The 13972-nt window shown below is 43.0% G+C and overlaps 1 protein-coding gene across 5 annotated transcripts; it reads right to left on the bottom strand.

Moving 5' to 3' along the window:
• Nucleotides 1–398: 398 nt before the first annotated feature.
• Nucleotides 399–13899, bottom strand: LOC108031733 (protein phosphatase PP2A 55 kDa regulatory subunit). Of its 5 annotated transcripts, none has more exons than XM_017105412.3 (5): nucleotides 13484–13899; nucleotides 9088–9334; nucleotides 3167–3318; nucleotides 2304–3107; nucleotides 399–2228 (listed from the first exon to the last, which is right to left on the bottom strand). In XM_017105412.3, exons 2-5 carry the CDS (start codon nucleotides 9260–9262, stop codon nucleotides 1860–1862), a joined length of 1500 nt encoding a protein of 499 aa, XP_016960901.1. In that variant the 5' UTR covers nucleotides 9263–9334; nucleotides 13484–13899; the 3' UTR covers nucleotides 399–1859. The 5 variants fall into 5 exon arrangements, with proteins under 5 accessions (XP_016960901.1, XP_016960902.1, XP_016960904.1 ...); XM_017105413.3 differs by lacking the exons at nucleotides 9088–9334; nucleotides 13484–13899 and adding exons at nucleotides 7399–7787; nucleotides 8487–8654; XM_017105415.3 differs by lacking the exons at nucleotides 9088–9334; nucleotides 13484–13899 and adding exons at nucleotides 7399–7787; nucleotides 8562–8652.
• Between the last annotated feature and the right edge of the window lie 73 nt (nucleotides 13900–13972).

Below are 13972 nucleotides of genomic sequence, written 5' to 3' on the forward strand. Positions count from 1 at the left end.
ATGAACAGCAATTGCAACAGTTTCGCTACTCGACTGCTTTGGATTTTATTTCATTTAATGAATAATGTTCTGACGTTTTAAGTTCTCTCTTATGAGGTTGTGATTTTATTTACAAAAAGGCATGTCGAAGATCAATGAATAAAGATGTGCGTTGCAAACAAAATCGATCAATGAGGTCAACCGAGAATATAAACATCGCAACCAAAACAGCTGTATCGAAAATCGGGAAAAATTGCATTTTCTCTCAGGGTCCAACCAATTTTTTATGAATTCTTATGTTCTAAACAATTTGGGTTCTCTTCTGGATCTGCTCTTCCGCTGCATCCTTCGCTCATGTATAACTAGTTTATTGAAAATACAATATTATAAATGTATCATTATTCTCATAAGAAGCACAATTATGTTTTTATTAGTTTTTATTTCATCATTTTATGCGTTTACATTTCAGTGTTTTGAACTTGCTGCCGTACATTTTTCAGAGTTTTTCGTTAACATTTTCAGCGCAACGTTTATTTACTTTTACTTTCATTTATGGTTTGTGTTCTATATATATTTTTATTTTTTGTTTAACACTAGACACTAGATAACCTATAAAAATGGTTTTGTTTATAGTTCTTTATGGAAAACATGACAATGGGTAAAAGAATCTTTACAAAACAATAAACAGGCTGGAAAGTCGTTGACCGATGAAAAAGGGGGCGGTGCCGAGGGGCAGGCAGACTATATGTGAGAATTGGTCTTGGACGCACGCACGCATAGTTGAACTAAAAGTAGCAATACTTAGCTTAAATGTAGCGTATAAAAATAGTGTTGTTTCTTTTTGTTTCTCCTTTTAGATAGATATTAAATTAAACGAATTGAGAACACTAAATTGTATTTTAAACTTAGGCTGCGATTTTTTTTATGTATATGTATGTATCTTTTAACTGCGATGCATACGTTATCAATGCATTTACTTCGTACTTTTTCCGCGTTTGCCTCTTCTTTGACTCCTGCCTTGTGGTCTAGCATTGGATTCTTAGTGATTTACGAATTACAGTGTTTAAATGAGCATTTTGAATTGGTTTGACTGAGACAACATCCGGCTGTTCGATTGCTGACCTGACGTCGCTAATGAGATTTAAAATGAGACATAGTCGATCGATAAGCTCGGGGCTTACCGTCTCTTTTGCATGGAATGAACGTTGTCAAACGAATAAACAATCGAAAATTCGTGTTTAGTCTATATTTATAAAGAAGAGCAAACAGGGCGCACATGATTCTTGACTTTCTTCTCTCCGTCGTAAACTTAACAAGCGATCAGAAAAAATATTACAATATGCATTTAATGTGTTTTCTTTTTTATGTTGTATATTATTATCTTTTATTACAAATACTTCGGCGCTTGCGCTAATTATACAAAAATGTTCGGGGAAAATCAATAGCTATCATTAAATATTACTCTTATTGTGGGTTTCTTTTGAATTGCGCTACAAGAAATCAATTTTACGCTTCACTATTTATATATGTTATGTATAAAAATTTGTTTTCTTCTCTCTTAAGTTTCTGGTTTTCTTTTTCTCGTTATACGCAGTTAGCGCAAAAATACATTACAAAGCTTTTGCTATGGCAATATGTATGATGTAAGGTTCTTTTCGGGTGGGCGGGAAAGGGAAAGAGGGGGCTTGGGTGAAGGGTGGCCTGAGGTAATGGTGTTAGGCGAACAATTTAATTGCAAGTGAAATCTGAAAACGCTTTCGAAACAAACTGAAAGATTTAACATTAGAATGAGGCGTGTTCGTAGTTCTTGGTGTTTCTTGTGTAGTTATAGTTGCTGTTGTGATTGTGGCGTATGGTGTGGTTGTTGTGAGGAGTGTTGGCTAAAATTTATCCTGAAATATGAATAGGTTGTTAGTCGCAGCCACGGCTATGATATTTTCTTCGGGGTGCCAGGCGGTGTGCAGGATCTTCTTGTTGAAGTCGAGACAGTCCACGCTGATCTCGTCCTTCTTCCGTTTGCCGCCAGTGCAAACTTTCCGCGGCTTGAGCACCGTCTTCGGCTTGATGATGTCCCGCGAGGCCTCCAGTGTGACATCCTTTTTCGAGTTGCGATCGAACACGCGGAAGAAGTTGTTGTAGCTTCCGGTCATTATCGAGCTGTCCTTGCCGTTCCAACAGCACTCGAACTTGTCGAAGATGCAGTCGTTCTCGTACAGCGAGCACAGCTTGGCGCGCAGGTATTCATGGACCTATATGGGATTGAGAGAGACACATTAGTAAGGTCTAGAACTGTGAAACTCACTGAAGGTAATGCAAAATCTAACCGGATAGGTCTCAATGGGCTTCGTTTCCATGTGCAGATCCCACACCTTGATGCTCAAGTAATCCCTGGAGATCATGTAGCGACCGGAGTTGCTCAGCTTCACATCGCTGATGGAGCTGATTATTTCGCTGAAGAAGCTGCGATTCGTTGGATTCTCGGGCTCCTCGAACTGTTTGCTGTGGCGGTCGCATAGCGCCGCCGATCGCATATCACATAATCGTATTGTGCCCTTGGAGCTCGAGTACACAAACACATTGCACTCGGTCGGATGGAATTCGGCCGCCGTGATCACCTCCGTTAGCTCCTCCATGTTGGTTGGCTTGATGTCGACGATGTTGTAGCTCTGGTTGACCACCTCCAGGTGCCAGAGGTTGATGCGCAGGTCGTCGGCCGACAAGAAGGTCTCCTGGTCCGAATTAACGCTAATTGAATTGATGTGATAGGTGTGTGCATTGGCGAAGGTGCGCCGCGGCGATGCCTCCACCAGCAGCGGTATCTGCTTCACGGAGGGCACGCGCAGGGCCGTCACGTTCTGTGGATCCCGGATCAGGCCATTCTCCTCCTTCGTGTTGTAGCCCTCGAACGACTTGTCGCGCTCACTGACCTTCCACAACTTGACCGTCTTGTCGTTGGTCGAGAGCAGAAAGTGCACGGGGTTCTTCTGTTGCAGCCACCGAATCTTGTTGATCTTCTCCTCAATCTCCAGCGACTTGAGGTAGTCGAACTCGGGCTCGTGCGATTGGAATGTCGAATAGACATTGTATTCGCCGCGTCGCGGATTGGCGGCTTTAGAGGCAGGATCACGCTGTAATTGAGGCACTTGTTAAGTACATTCATGGTTGAATGATGAGACGCTTCACTCACCTGAAAGATGACGACGCGACCGCCCTTGTCACCAGTGGCCAGTAGCTCGCCATCGTGATTAAATTCCACGCAGGATATGATGTCCGCATCCGTGACATCATCGTCTAGGGCGCCTTTAATCTGTGAGAAGCACCAGGACGCCTCTCCATTACCTGAAAAGACCGAGCAGGACCAAATGATGAGTATGCGAGTTGACACCTTCGGCCAGTTCGAGTTCGATTCGCAGAATGCCAATTCGATTCGATTGGGCGACTGTGAAAGGCTGGCGGCTCAGGAAACTGAATGTAACATTTGATTTGCTCGAAAGCCCATGCATACAGGGCCACAATCAATAGGCGGCGAGAGAGAGAAGAAAGGACAACTATGACGACGGTGTCCCGGGCTTGCCCAAATATTTGCTAATGACGCCACACTCGGCCTTCTGGCTCTGGTCTTCGCCGTCGTCTGGGCCATGATAGTAGGCAACACTTTAAAGCCCTTTAAGCCCTTGGCCAAATATTCTTTCCGTTTCCCTGTCGCGCTGCTTTTGGTTTGGGACCACACACCCGCAGCCCCTTATTTGCCAATTCCCTCTGCACAGCCACTTTTAGCGATTGCGGTACGTTGTGTAAACGATGACGTTGCCGCTGTCCTCCTTATTCGGAACCCCACTTTATGCACTGGTATTCCATAATGGGAGCATTCCATTTGGAAAATGTGTTTCCCTTTTCCTGGACAGTGGGATAATTGTAAGTAAATGTAATTACCAAGAAATAACAAGGTAATGCCACTGTTTTCTAATGTATCCCTGATTTTTGTTTAGACATTTTAAAATAAAGTAGAATATTCTTAGGGGAACGCATATATTATCATCAGAAAACGCACCAGGTTACGAAATTAATTTGTATAACTGATTAGTAATGTTCTTAGCTCTTGACATTATAATCTTTTTGTTTTGTATAAGGCCCACTGTACTCGTTTTCGTTTTGTATCTGCCACTGGCTCTTGCTTTTCGTTTTTCGGCCCCCAACTCTATGGATGTGTGCGAATTTTGGCAATTTTTTCATCATTCCCAAATATTCATTGGGCTTTGTTTGTTTGATTTCTTTGGCACAGCCCTTGCCCAGCCCAGTCCCATGTGCTGTGACCTCATTATCCGCTGGCTGTTGGCAGTCTGTTGGCTTTTTCCTGCTGCCATTGACGACGTCATGATGTGATGTGATTGACGAGGCGCACCGATTGTGCTTATTCCAACTATTTATTCCGCCTTTGCTGCTACTCAGATCCCCTGCCTTGTAATAGGATCAAAGGCAGTGCCCAATTAGTCAGTCATAACTCGGGCGTTTTGCTGATATTTCTCGGCACTACGCCTATTTTTAGATCCCATGATATACGAGTTCCGCACCGCCCACGCAGATGCAACACAGCCTCTTAAAGTTGTTGAGTCATTGAACCCGTCGTAAATGTGCAGATGAAAACAAAAGTTTTGCAATAAATGGAAAAGTAATGGTTGCAAATATTGCAATTAGTACGGGAACTTAGCAAATATATTTAGAAAGCGTCTTTCAATTAAAATTGCTCAGAATAACATATTATTTATGTAAATTCTCAAGCCGCATACATTAATTAACACAGCCTAATTATAATTTGTTATTATTCAACAACCCCAATTAGTTTAAAAAACCCTAGAAAATCTCAAAGAATAGTAGAACTTTCGGTAGGAAATAAATGGGGAAAACAAGACAATTTGCAATGGGACTCGCTGGGTTGCTCGCCCGCCTATTTATTTGCTAGATCGTATATAAACGTACGTAAAGAGATAAGTAGATTTTCATGAGCGCCCGCAAAATGGAACAAAATAATGAAACTCAAATATTGACACAATTATTTAACACAACCACGCGATGTCGCCGCTAAGCCGAAAGCTCTGGCTCTCCGTGCCCCGCCACGGCGCTGTCTATCTACTAAATATCACGGTTTCAGTCTATATACGCTATAGGGAGGAACTACCGAACGACCTAGAGAATGGCGGAACGGACTGATTGACTGGCGAACACAGAAGGCAGGTGGACTGAAGCAAGGGGGCCAGCAGGCAGGGGAATCCTTTGCTTTTTTGGCAGCCCAGTTGGCCAAGTATCGTCAAAGGAAAGCGTTAGGGAAGTAATTTGTTTGCCTGACTGAGCCACTGAGCAATTAAGAATGCTGGTTAGGGATTGTTAGAGAGGAAGAATAATTTGGGAAAAGGCGACAAATGTATTTCTGTCTTCCCTCAACCATCTATTTAAAAACCTATTATTCCTGAGAAAACTATCCAGTTTTAGCACATTTTTATTGTAAAACCCACCAAGCCAAGCCCCACCTAATCGATAATTGATTGACTGTTTAGTTATGATCTCGGCTTGTTTGGCTTCTTGGGCAATTTCAGTTTGCATTGCAAATTGAGCACAAAAGAGCCTTAACGTTCGTCGCTGTAGCACCTCGCCGTTCCGCCGCCAATTACCATATCCAATCTAATCTAAGGCACACATCAATCTGCCCCTCTTTACTTAACCCTCTCGAAACCTCCACGGCTCTCATATGACAAGCGAGTGTCCCGGGCCAGAACATCAGAACATCAAAAACTTATGTAATGCATTTGTCTGCTCGGCGACATTGTTATGCCGGACCCCTCTACATGGGCAGGCCATTAGGAGATGTCCAGCTTGACGACCACTGGTGCGTATCTTGCAGATACTCTACTTCGTTGGGGGAAAATCACGCAGACACTGCATACAAAATTGGCAAATAATTTTGCATACATCACATGAAGCGACGAAAGGCATCTGGAAACCTGGGCGACGTCACGTTGTCTGGGAATATGCTCGGGGTATCGAACGAAATAGAGGGGGTGGTGGGAGGGTTTCCTTTGGTCCACTGCGATTTTAACTCAATTTGCACATGGCGAAAAACACGATCCAGTTTCGAGGGCTCTGTGCCTATTGACCGAGCCAATTTGTACACCGCAGTCTCAGCACTTGTGCAATTGTTTATTATTTAATTATGCCAATTGTGTATCTGCATCGAGCATCTGTGCTCGAAATCAATTTTATACTCTGGCAAAAGGTCCTGTGCTTGGGTTATGAATATTAGAAACTGAGGGATGCTCTGGGTATCCCCTGAATAAATTTGTTTCATAGAAAGATAAACCAATTAACAATTGTAAAAAGTATAATAACTGAATGTAACCAATAACCAGATCTCTAAAACAAATGCAATATTTGTTGAACATTACTTATAATTTTGATCTGATTATCGAGTATGGTATTTTTGTATTTGTTTGTAAAGACCCTCTTATCGGATGCACACTGTCTTCGTAAGAAATCGTGCTTCACCTTTACGAGTTGCTTTATCCCATCTGGCTTTTTCGAGTAGATAATGCACTTGGAGGGCGGGGGCGGGTATTTGTTTAAAAAAACTGTATCAGGGGCGGCCAGGGGGGCCTGTCTATTTTCCTTTTTTGCATGCCGCTCACGTCGCTGGCGGCGTTTCGTTCAAGTGCAAAGATCAATGCTAGTTGATAGGGAAAAGTTGTTTTTCGATTAACGCATTCGAGACTTTTGACTAGTTTGTTTACTTCCCCGCGAATTTGTTTATCGGCTGTTTGGGCGCATTTAATGCCAACATCAAAAATGTTCGAAATGCGAAAATAGGATGGGGAAATGCCAAAACAATGTGAACCCTTGCAGGTATTACGATCTCAGAAAAATGATTTTAAAAAAAGGAAAATATCATTGACCGTGAGTATTAGTTTCGAAATTAATAAATAAATAAAATAAATTTATTTAACAAAAATTCGATTGATCGGGTTTATTATATTATAAAAAAATTATTGTAAATGTTAGGAAAAACAAAAAAAACAAGTATATTACTTTTGAACACAATAAGTATGTAGATTAACAAACCTCAACCCTAATGATCCGAACGGGTTTACAGGATCTTTCCAAACTTATTATAGTTATATTACAACAAATTATTGCAAATGTTAGAATAAAAAAGAATATATATATATTGGATTAACAAATCTTATCCCTAATGATTCTAACTTGGGATCATAAAGATTATCCAGGGTATAGAAATTAAGTTGGCAGTTCCCACACAAAAGCGAGTGACGAACGCGAAGGCGAGGAGAGCAGGAGACGAAAGAGGAGGGGGAGGCGAGAGGGAGAGCAGCCAGAAAGCGGAGAGAGGGCGAGGGAGCGGAGAGTTAAACTTACCGGCCATGACAGTTGAACAGTTTGCGTCGATTTGTAAGCAGCCGCAGCAACAACAACTACAACAACAGCACAGAAAAGCGACGAAAAACGGAGCGACAACAAAAATAACAAGAACAAAAGAAGAAGGCCGAAGGAGCTGCGCTCGCGCTCTCTAGCTCCGTCTCTTTCTCACGGAGGCGGTGTTGTTGTTGTTGTAGCTGCCGTTTTGAAGTTTCAAAGTTGAGCGCGATTTTTCGTTGCTCCGCTTCTTCTGCTTCTGCTTCTCTCTCTTCACTTATCCTTTGATTACACTTTGGTTTTCTGTTGTTTTATATGCATTTGATTCCCTTGTTAATTGGGTATTTGTTTCTTGTTAAGCACAACTTAAGCACGTAGAGGGGAAGAAAGAACTGCAAAAGTAGGGGAAATTATGATTTTTTCTCCACGACGACGTCAGCGGCGGCAGCGCAGCGGCAGAGTTTTGGCGTGCGTTTCACGTACGCCTGTTGTGTGTGTGTGTGCGAGCGAAAGAGAGAGGGAGAGCGAGTGCAGCCGGTGGTTGCGAGCGAATACAAAAAATTACTTCACACCGATAAAACGAGATATTTGCCCGTTGTTAATCCACAAGTATTATTATTTATTGCATTTTGCCAAACAAATACGAAACACACACGCACACACTGGCACACATACAGCGGCAGACACACGTTTGCGCCGCTTGCTTTGTCTCTTTGTTTTATCGCGAATTCCGAGCAAAAAATATACGCGAAATCTAACCTTCAAAATGGAAGCACTAAATGCCTTATTACTCTACGCCTGCGAGCGAAAACCGCGTGATCCAAGTAGGATAGCTATGCAATTCCCGGCCTGAGCTCGTATTTAAGTAGATAACTATCAAATATTGCCGAAAAGGCGAGCATCAAAAAAAGCTTCTCTTTTCTGATTCTGTTTCCGATTCACATTCTGCGCTGCCTCTTCTTCCCGTTTTTGCCGCCTCTTTTGCTGCACTGCTTCGTCGTTGCGTCGTAATATTAATATGAATGCGAGTAAGTGTGGCTTTTGCCTTCGCACAAGCGGCATTCCGCCCTGATTTTCGCCTTCGCACGCACTTTTGGACTATTTACACGGCTGCCGCACCACTCCCGCACGCTCCGCTCGCCGTTTGAACTTGGTTAGTGACTAACGGATTGCGACAAATCCAACGCAAAATGGAAGTACAAATTTTGTTGCAAATTTCGCACTTTACAATAAGAGTTCCAAGCCACCGAATTGCCGCTGGGCGAACGGCGTTGCATTGGCCAGTGTTGCGCAGCCGGCGGCCAGTGTTGCACAGTGCCGGCGCGGTAACAGTACGCTGTGGGCGCCCAATGTTAGCGCTAACGGCGATTTGGCGCGAAATTTGAAAAGGATACTGGTAAGGCAGAACAATACAATTTTGGGATTTTAAAAAAATTTGCGCTTCTTCACCACAGTGGAGGAGGTCTTAAGCGAATCAATATTACTTCAATTGCCATCATACAATTAATGTATTCAATGTCTTTTATAACGAATGTTAAATGTGATTAGGTGAAGGAAGGCCTTGAAAATTCGGAAAGCTCCAGTATTTCCAATTCTTTGACCATATGTAAGTACCATTTCCCCATACATAACTGAGATTACCACCTGACCATGACCTCTTCTACAGATAGAAATTACCACGGCAACACTCACTTTGTGGCTTCTTGGCTCCATTGATGTTGATGGCCGTGTTCAGCATGTTCCCGATCTTGGTGATGCTCGACTGCCGCATGAAGGTCCTCGGCGGCAGAGTGGGCGGCGGGGGCGTGTTCTGCATCTGCGGGTCCGGCGGCTCCATCACCGGACTCTGCCGGCCCCAGCGACCCATTGTGTGGGCGGACGTGGATGTGGCTGCGGCTGTGGCTGTGGCTGTGGTGCGGATGGGCTGGGCCTAGACGATCTGCAAGCAAATTGAACGGTCGAATCTATTAGCGTCTCGGCTGCACACACCGGTTGTATAATGCATGTTGGCGGGGGTACGAGTGCGACTACGAGCGCGAGTACGGGTCCGACTTCATCGCATGAGCGGGCTGCGTGTTTTCGAATTTGTCGGGCAATTAACACCTGTCGAACCCCCTGGGCTCGAGTGCCCCTCCCCGAGCGAATGGGTTGTGCAAATGAATCGTCTCCTGTCATTTGTTTACTTTAGAAATTACGCCTGCGTGCAAAACAGAACAAAACATCTGCTTTCGGCTTGAATTAAATTCCGCCGCCTTCGTGTTTGATACTTCTGAGATCTTTCCTTTGGTCAGCCAAGAGGCGTGTCTGCCGTTCCGACCTTGTCTTTTCCCTCTCCATTGATCTCCATTTAATTTATTCATCTCCCTCAGCAGTCAGTACAGTATTCTGAAATTTGTATTATTTTTTTTTTGGGCCGGCGAATAGCCGAATGCAAAGAAGCTGCTGACTGGCGTTCCAATTAACAATTACACAAAAAGGCCATTTCGCTAATCTCGCGTTCAAATATTTGAGTTTGAACTCCGAGGGCAGCGCCAAAACGTCAGAGCGGAAAATTTTTGAGCAAGTGAGCAAAAACATTGTAAAAGACAAAAACATATTTAGTGTGGCTTTTCGCGGACATGTGTGCATTAAACTCGCTGTGGTCGCCCCAATAGTTGTGCCTCTTTTTGCGATACAAAACCAAAGCAGATAACGTCTTCGCAGGCATTCCCAAAATTATTTACAAAAGAGAAAGTCAAACAAACAGTTGAAAAATCATTAAATTTATTGGCTAAACAAAAATAGAAGTAAGGTCACAGATTGCAGAAAGAGCGCCTTGTTTTTTGGCTATTAACTATTCGATTTTGAATTTTGAAAGCATTTAATGTTTCTGTAAAAAAAGAACAGAAAATGACATGGCTTGTTTACCATTAACAATTCCTTTGCTCAATAAAAAAAAGTTCCAAAACAAACATGTTTTGTGTTTTCAAAATATTTTGAAAAACGATTTTTTTTGATTTCGGATGACTAGGTAAAAATATCACCTTTATTGCGATGACCTCGTCTGTCCACACACATGTCATGGGTTTGTGTGTGCGATTTATTTCGCACTTTTTCACAACACGGATATACTGTTACGATGCGAAGGCGAAATTCCACCACGTTCATTAAAGGAGGCATATAGTATGGGATGGATGCATGCGCCTTATAGAGCGGCCGGGGCGCGAGGTGTGGCACATGCAAAGCGCGGTGTACGCAACAAGTTGAAGAGCCGCCACATATGCATGACTAATGGCCGAGAAGAAAGAGGCGGACGGCAACGTGCGGAACAACAAATCAAAAGAAAACCACACAGGGAAAACGCGGAGAATTGTAATCCAATTAATGGGCTGCGTCTTCAATGTCTCGCGTAGCCGTAGAAACGTGAGTGCGCCGGCCAATCGCGAATTAAAAATCTTTCCATTTCTTCGGTTTGGGAAGTACAGTGGGTACCGGGTAAGAAAGCCTGCCCAAGATCTTTATAAATATCTAAAAAATATCATACAAATTGGGGCGAAGTCCTAGGGTTTTCAAAGGTGGTGTTCAAATATTAAGTATACGACACGTTTGCCAAGAACAAAATACCACCTTTTAAGTTTAAAATAATAACAAGATTACTATATACCAAATATAAAGTTGAATCATCATATAGATAATATATTTTATTATGTTATTACAACCCATTTGTACTGTCCCATAGGACACTGAAGCCCAAAAACAAACTATCAGAGCACTAGAGATACGAAAATAAACACACGAAATGAAAGGTCTATTAAAAGTATGTGGCATGTGAATGGGTGCAGAGACAAGCGCCAGCTTTTCTTCTTTTCCCCCGAACTGCAGCAGAAACAGCAACAGCAACAAACTGAAAACAATAACAAACAAATAGCGAGTTTTTCAAGAAAATATCACGCCGCGATTTAGATTTTCATTCTGTTGCTCGGGAAATGACAAAGACAGCCAGCGGAAGCGGGAAAGGAACTCAAAAGTAAAATCGGACAAATAAACGAATTTTTTAAATGTGTAGAATCTTAAACATTTGCCTTACGCATATCAAAGGAAGGTGAAATGATTCAGACGGAGGCGGTTCCGTAAATTAAAAGTAGAAATAAACAGTTTATTTAAGAAAAAAATAGCAAAATATAACAAGTACAGAATACGAATATTCAAGTTCACAAAATTAAACTGAGTAATTTTGATAAAAATAATACATATAAAATATTACAGAAATAAGAAACTTTATTTAGTTATAATAATTAAAATATAGTAAAGATCGGTAAGAAACTTGAAATATTTAAGATTAGAAAAGGAAATCCTTCGTGCAGAGAAACTAACGATTTCTGTGTTCCCCTCGAGAAGTCCACACTCTTCGGGATCCCATAAATAGGTGTGCCACAGTTTTGAAGCCACCTGGACACGTGCCACACGAGACCCATTCGCACCGCAATCCCAGTCCCGGTCGCCCCTCCCAGCTCCCGGCACACTCATCAGCCAAAGTCCAACCAGGTAGACGCAGAGGCCTGCCGAATCTCTGCTGCTTGCTTATTTTTGGATCCGTCAACCCTCCTCGTCTGGTTTGCCTAATTTGCCTTTAATGCGGGGCCGGGGCAGTTATAGCCAGGACTGTTTATATTTAGCCTTTCATACGCTCCGCGTTTGCCAAACTGTCTATAATATGTCCATCAAAGTGTCTTCTCGGTTTGACATCCATTGGCGGTTCGCAGGACAGTGGTATTTTTTGGATTTGTTTATCTTCTTTTCGGGGGCGGGGTGGCTAGCTAAACGGGCCGACGGACGGACGTGATTGCTACCATATGTCCGATTAGATCTGTGGCAAGCAATATTGTGCTTATCAAGCTGGTTCGGCTCATCCAATTAATACACTTCACGGCCCCTCGAACTCCCCACAGCCCCGCTCCACCCGTGACTGCCAGATATAATGAAACTAATTAGCATTTGACAAACATATTCTCATATTCCTCATACAGTGGGCGTTGGAACCAGAACAAACAGTCGGGCGACAGACTTTTCCAGAAAATTTGAGTGCAACATGATAAGAAAATCTTTTCAAAGGTGAAGTGGGCCTTCAGTTGGGATATAAAGATATTGTAATAGAACTGTGGAATGGTATGGTATTTCTTTTTCACTACTTAAGAATAGTCATGGGTTTTACAGTACTGAATATGTTGTAAATTTGGTGTTTTAAGTTATTATAATAGAACCTTGGAATAAAATGATATTTCTGGTTTTTATATAAGAATATCGGAGTATTGTATCATTTTTATATTATAACTTGTAAAGTCTATATTAATATTAAGGTGCGAAAATCGTAAGGGAAAGGGAGTGTAAGATCCCAACTAGATAATAATGATATTACTTATAGATACTGCAACATTCCGAAAATGGCCGTGCCTTCTCCTAACTGGCAGTCCTCACTGTACCAATAGAGAATCGAAAAAGGACCACGTCGAAGCTGACAAACTCCAGTTGGGAAAACAAATCATAAGCCCGCAAATAATGAAACGATATAGTCACATGGATTCGGGATCCAGATAGATGCGCGTGCTAAGTATGCTGTTTTCTGCCTCGTTTCTCGGCAATTTGTCCGAGTGGCTAATGCGAACAGCTTAGGCAAATATTTTGGCATAAAAGTCAGCGAGTGACAAAATAGTAGCCATTAATTGTTTGTAAGTCGGCTCGCTAAACATGGCCAGTGCGAGTCAATAGTTGTTTATTGTTTGGCTCGCAGCGCAACAAGGCGGGCTGAAAATGTTGTTAACCTCAAAAACCGCCAAGAACGTCAGCCAGTGCGACCCGGGACCCCGAGCCGCCCCCTCCTTTCGGGGCTCCAGTCGGGGGATCGGCGAAACTGGAGAATCCGAGTCAGAGTCAGATGATAGCAGACGACAGACCCAAACCCCAACCCCAACCCCCGCAAAGGTTGACGTAACTCTTGGCGCGTTCAGCATTAGTTTTTGGGCGCTATTGGAACAGCTGTCTTGACATATCAGGCTGGTGTAGAGACGGTCTAGGAACCACATATTAACGTAGAAACGGTTTGGGAACTCACCAGCAGCAGAGTCTGCTCGAAAACCAGCGGAGATTCGAAAGAGATCACGGACCACGCCGAATACTATTTTAATTGACCGTCTTTAGGTGGCTCATAATTTGCCATGCACTCGGCTATTTATAAATTGTGATTCCGATTTTTGCGTTCTTATTTAAATACGGTTCGTCTCCATCGCTCCGAGATCGGTTCTTCTAGGTACTCCGGCGCAACGGTTAAAGTTCCTGGCCCCACATCCGATGCCACTGCACTTCTTGGGCACTTCGGTCGGCCTTTCTCGGTTATTATCACACTGGACGGCAGGGCGTACAAAGGCACAGTGTAAACTAATTTAAATTGAATTCAGTGCGCGCAGCAAGTGGAAGGCGAAAATAAGGAAGCCGCAGCAAGGCACAAGCGAAACAGTCAACGCGGCGACGTTAAAATTAGCACTGAAACGCGCCGTGCGATGATTTCTTTGCCCACTCTGACTGGCTCCCCAACAGAGATGCC

This window comes from Drosophila biarmipes, chromosome 3R, assembly GCF_025231255.1.
Source record: "Drosophila biarmipes strain raj3 chromosome 3R, RU_DBia_V1.1, whole genome shotgun sequence".
In the NCBI taxonomy this organism is placed as follows: domain Eukaryota; kingdom Metazoa; phylum Arthropoda; class Insecta; order Diptera; family Drosophilidae; genus Drosophila; species Drosophila biarmipes.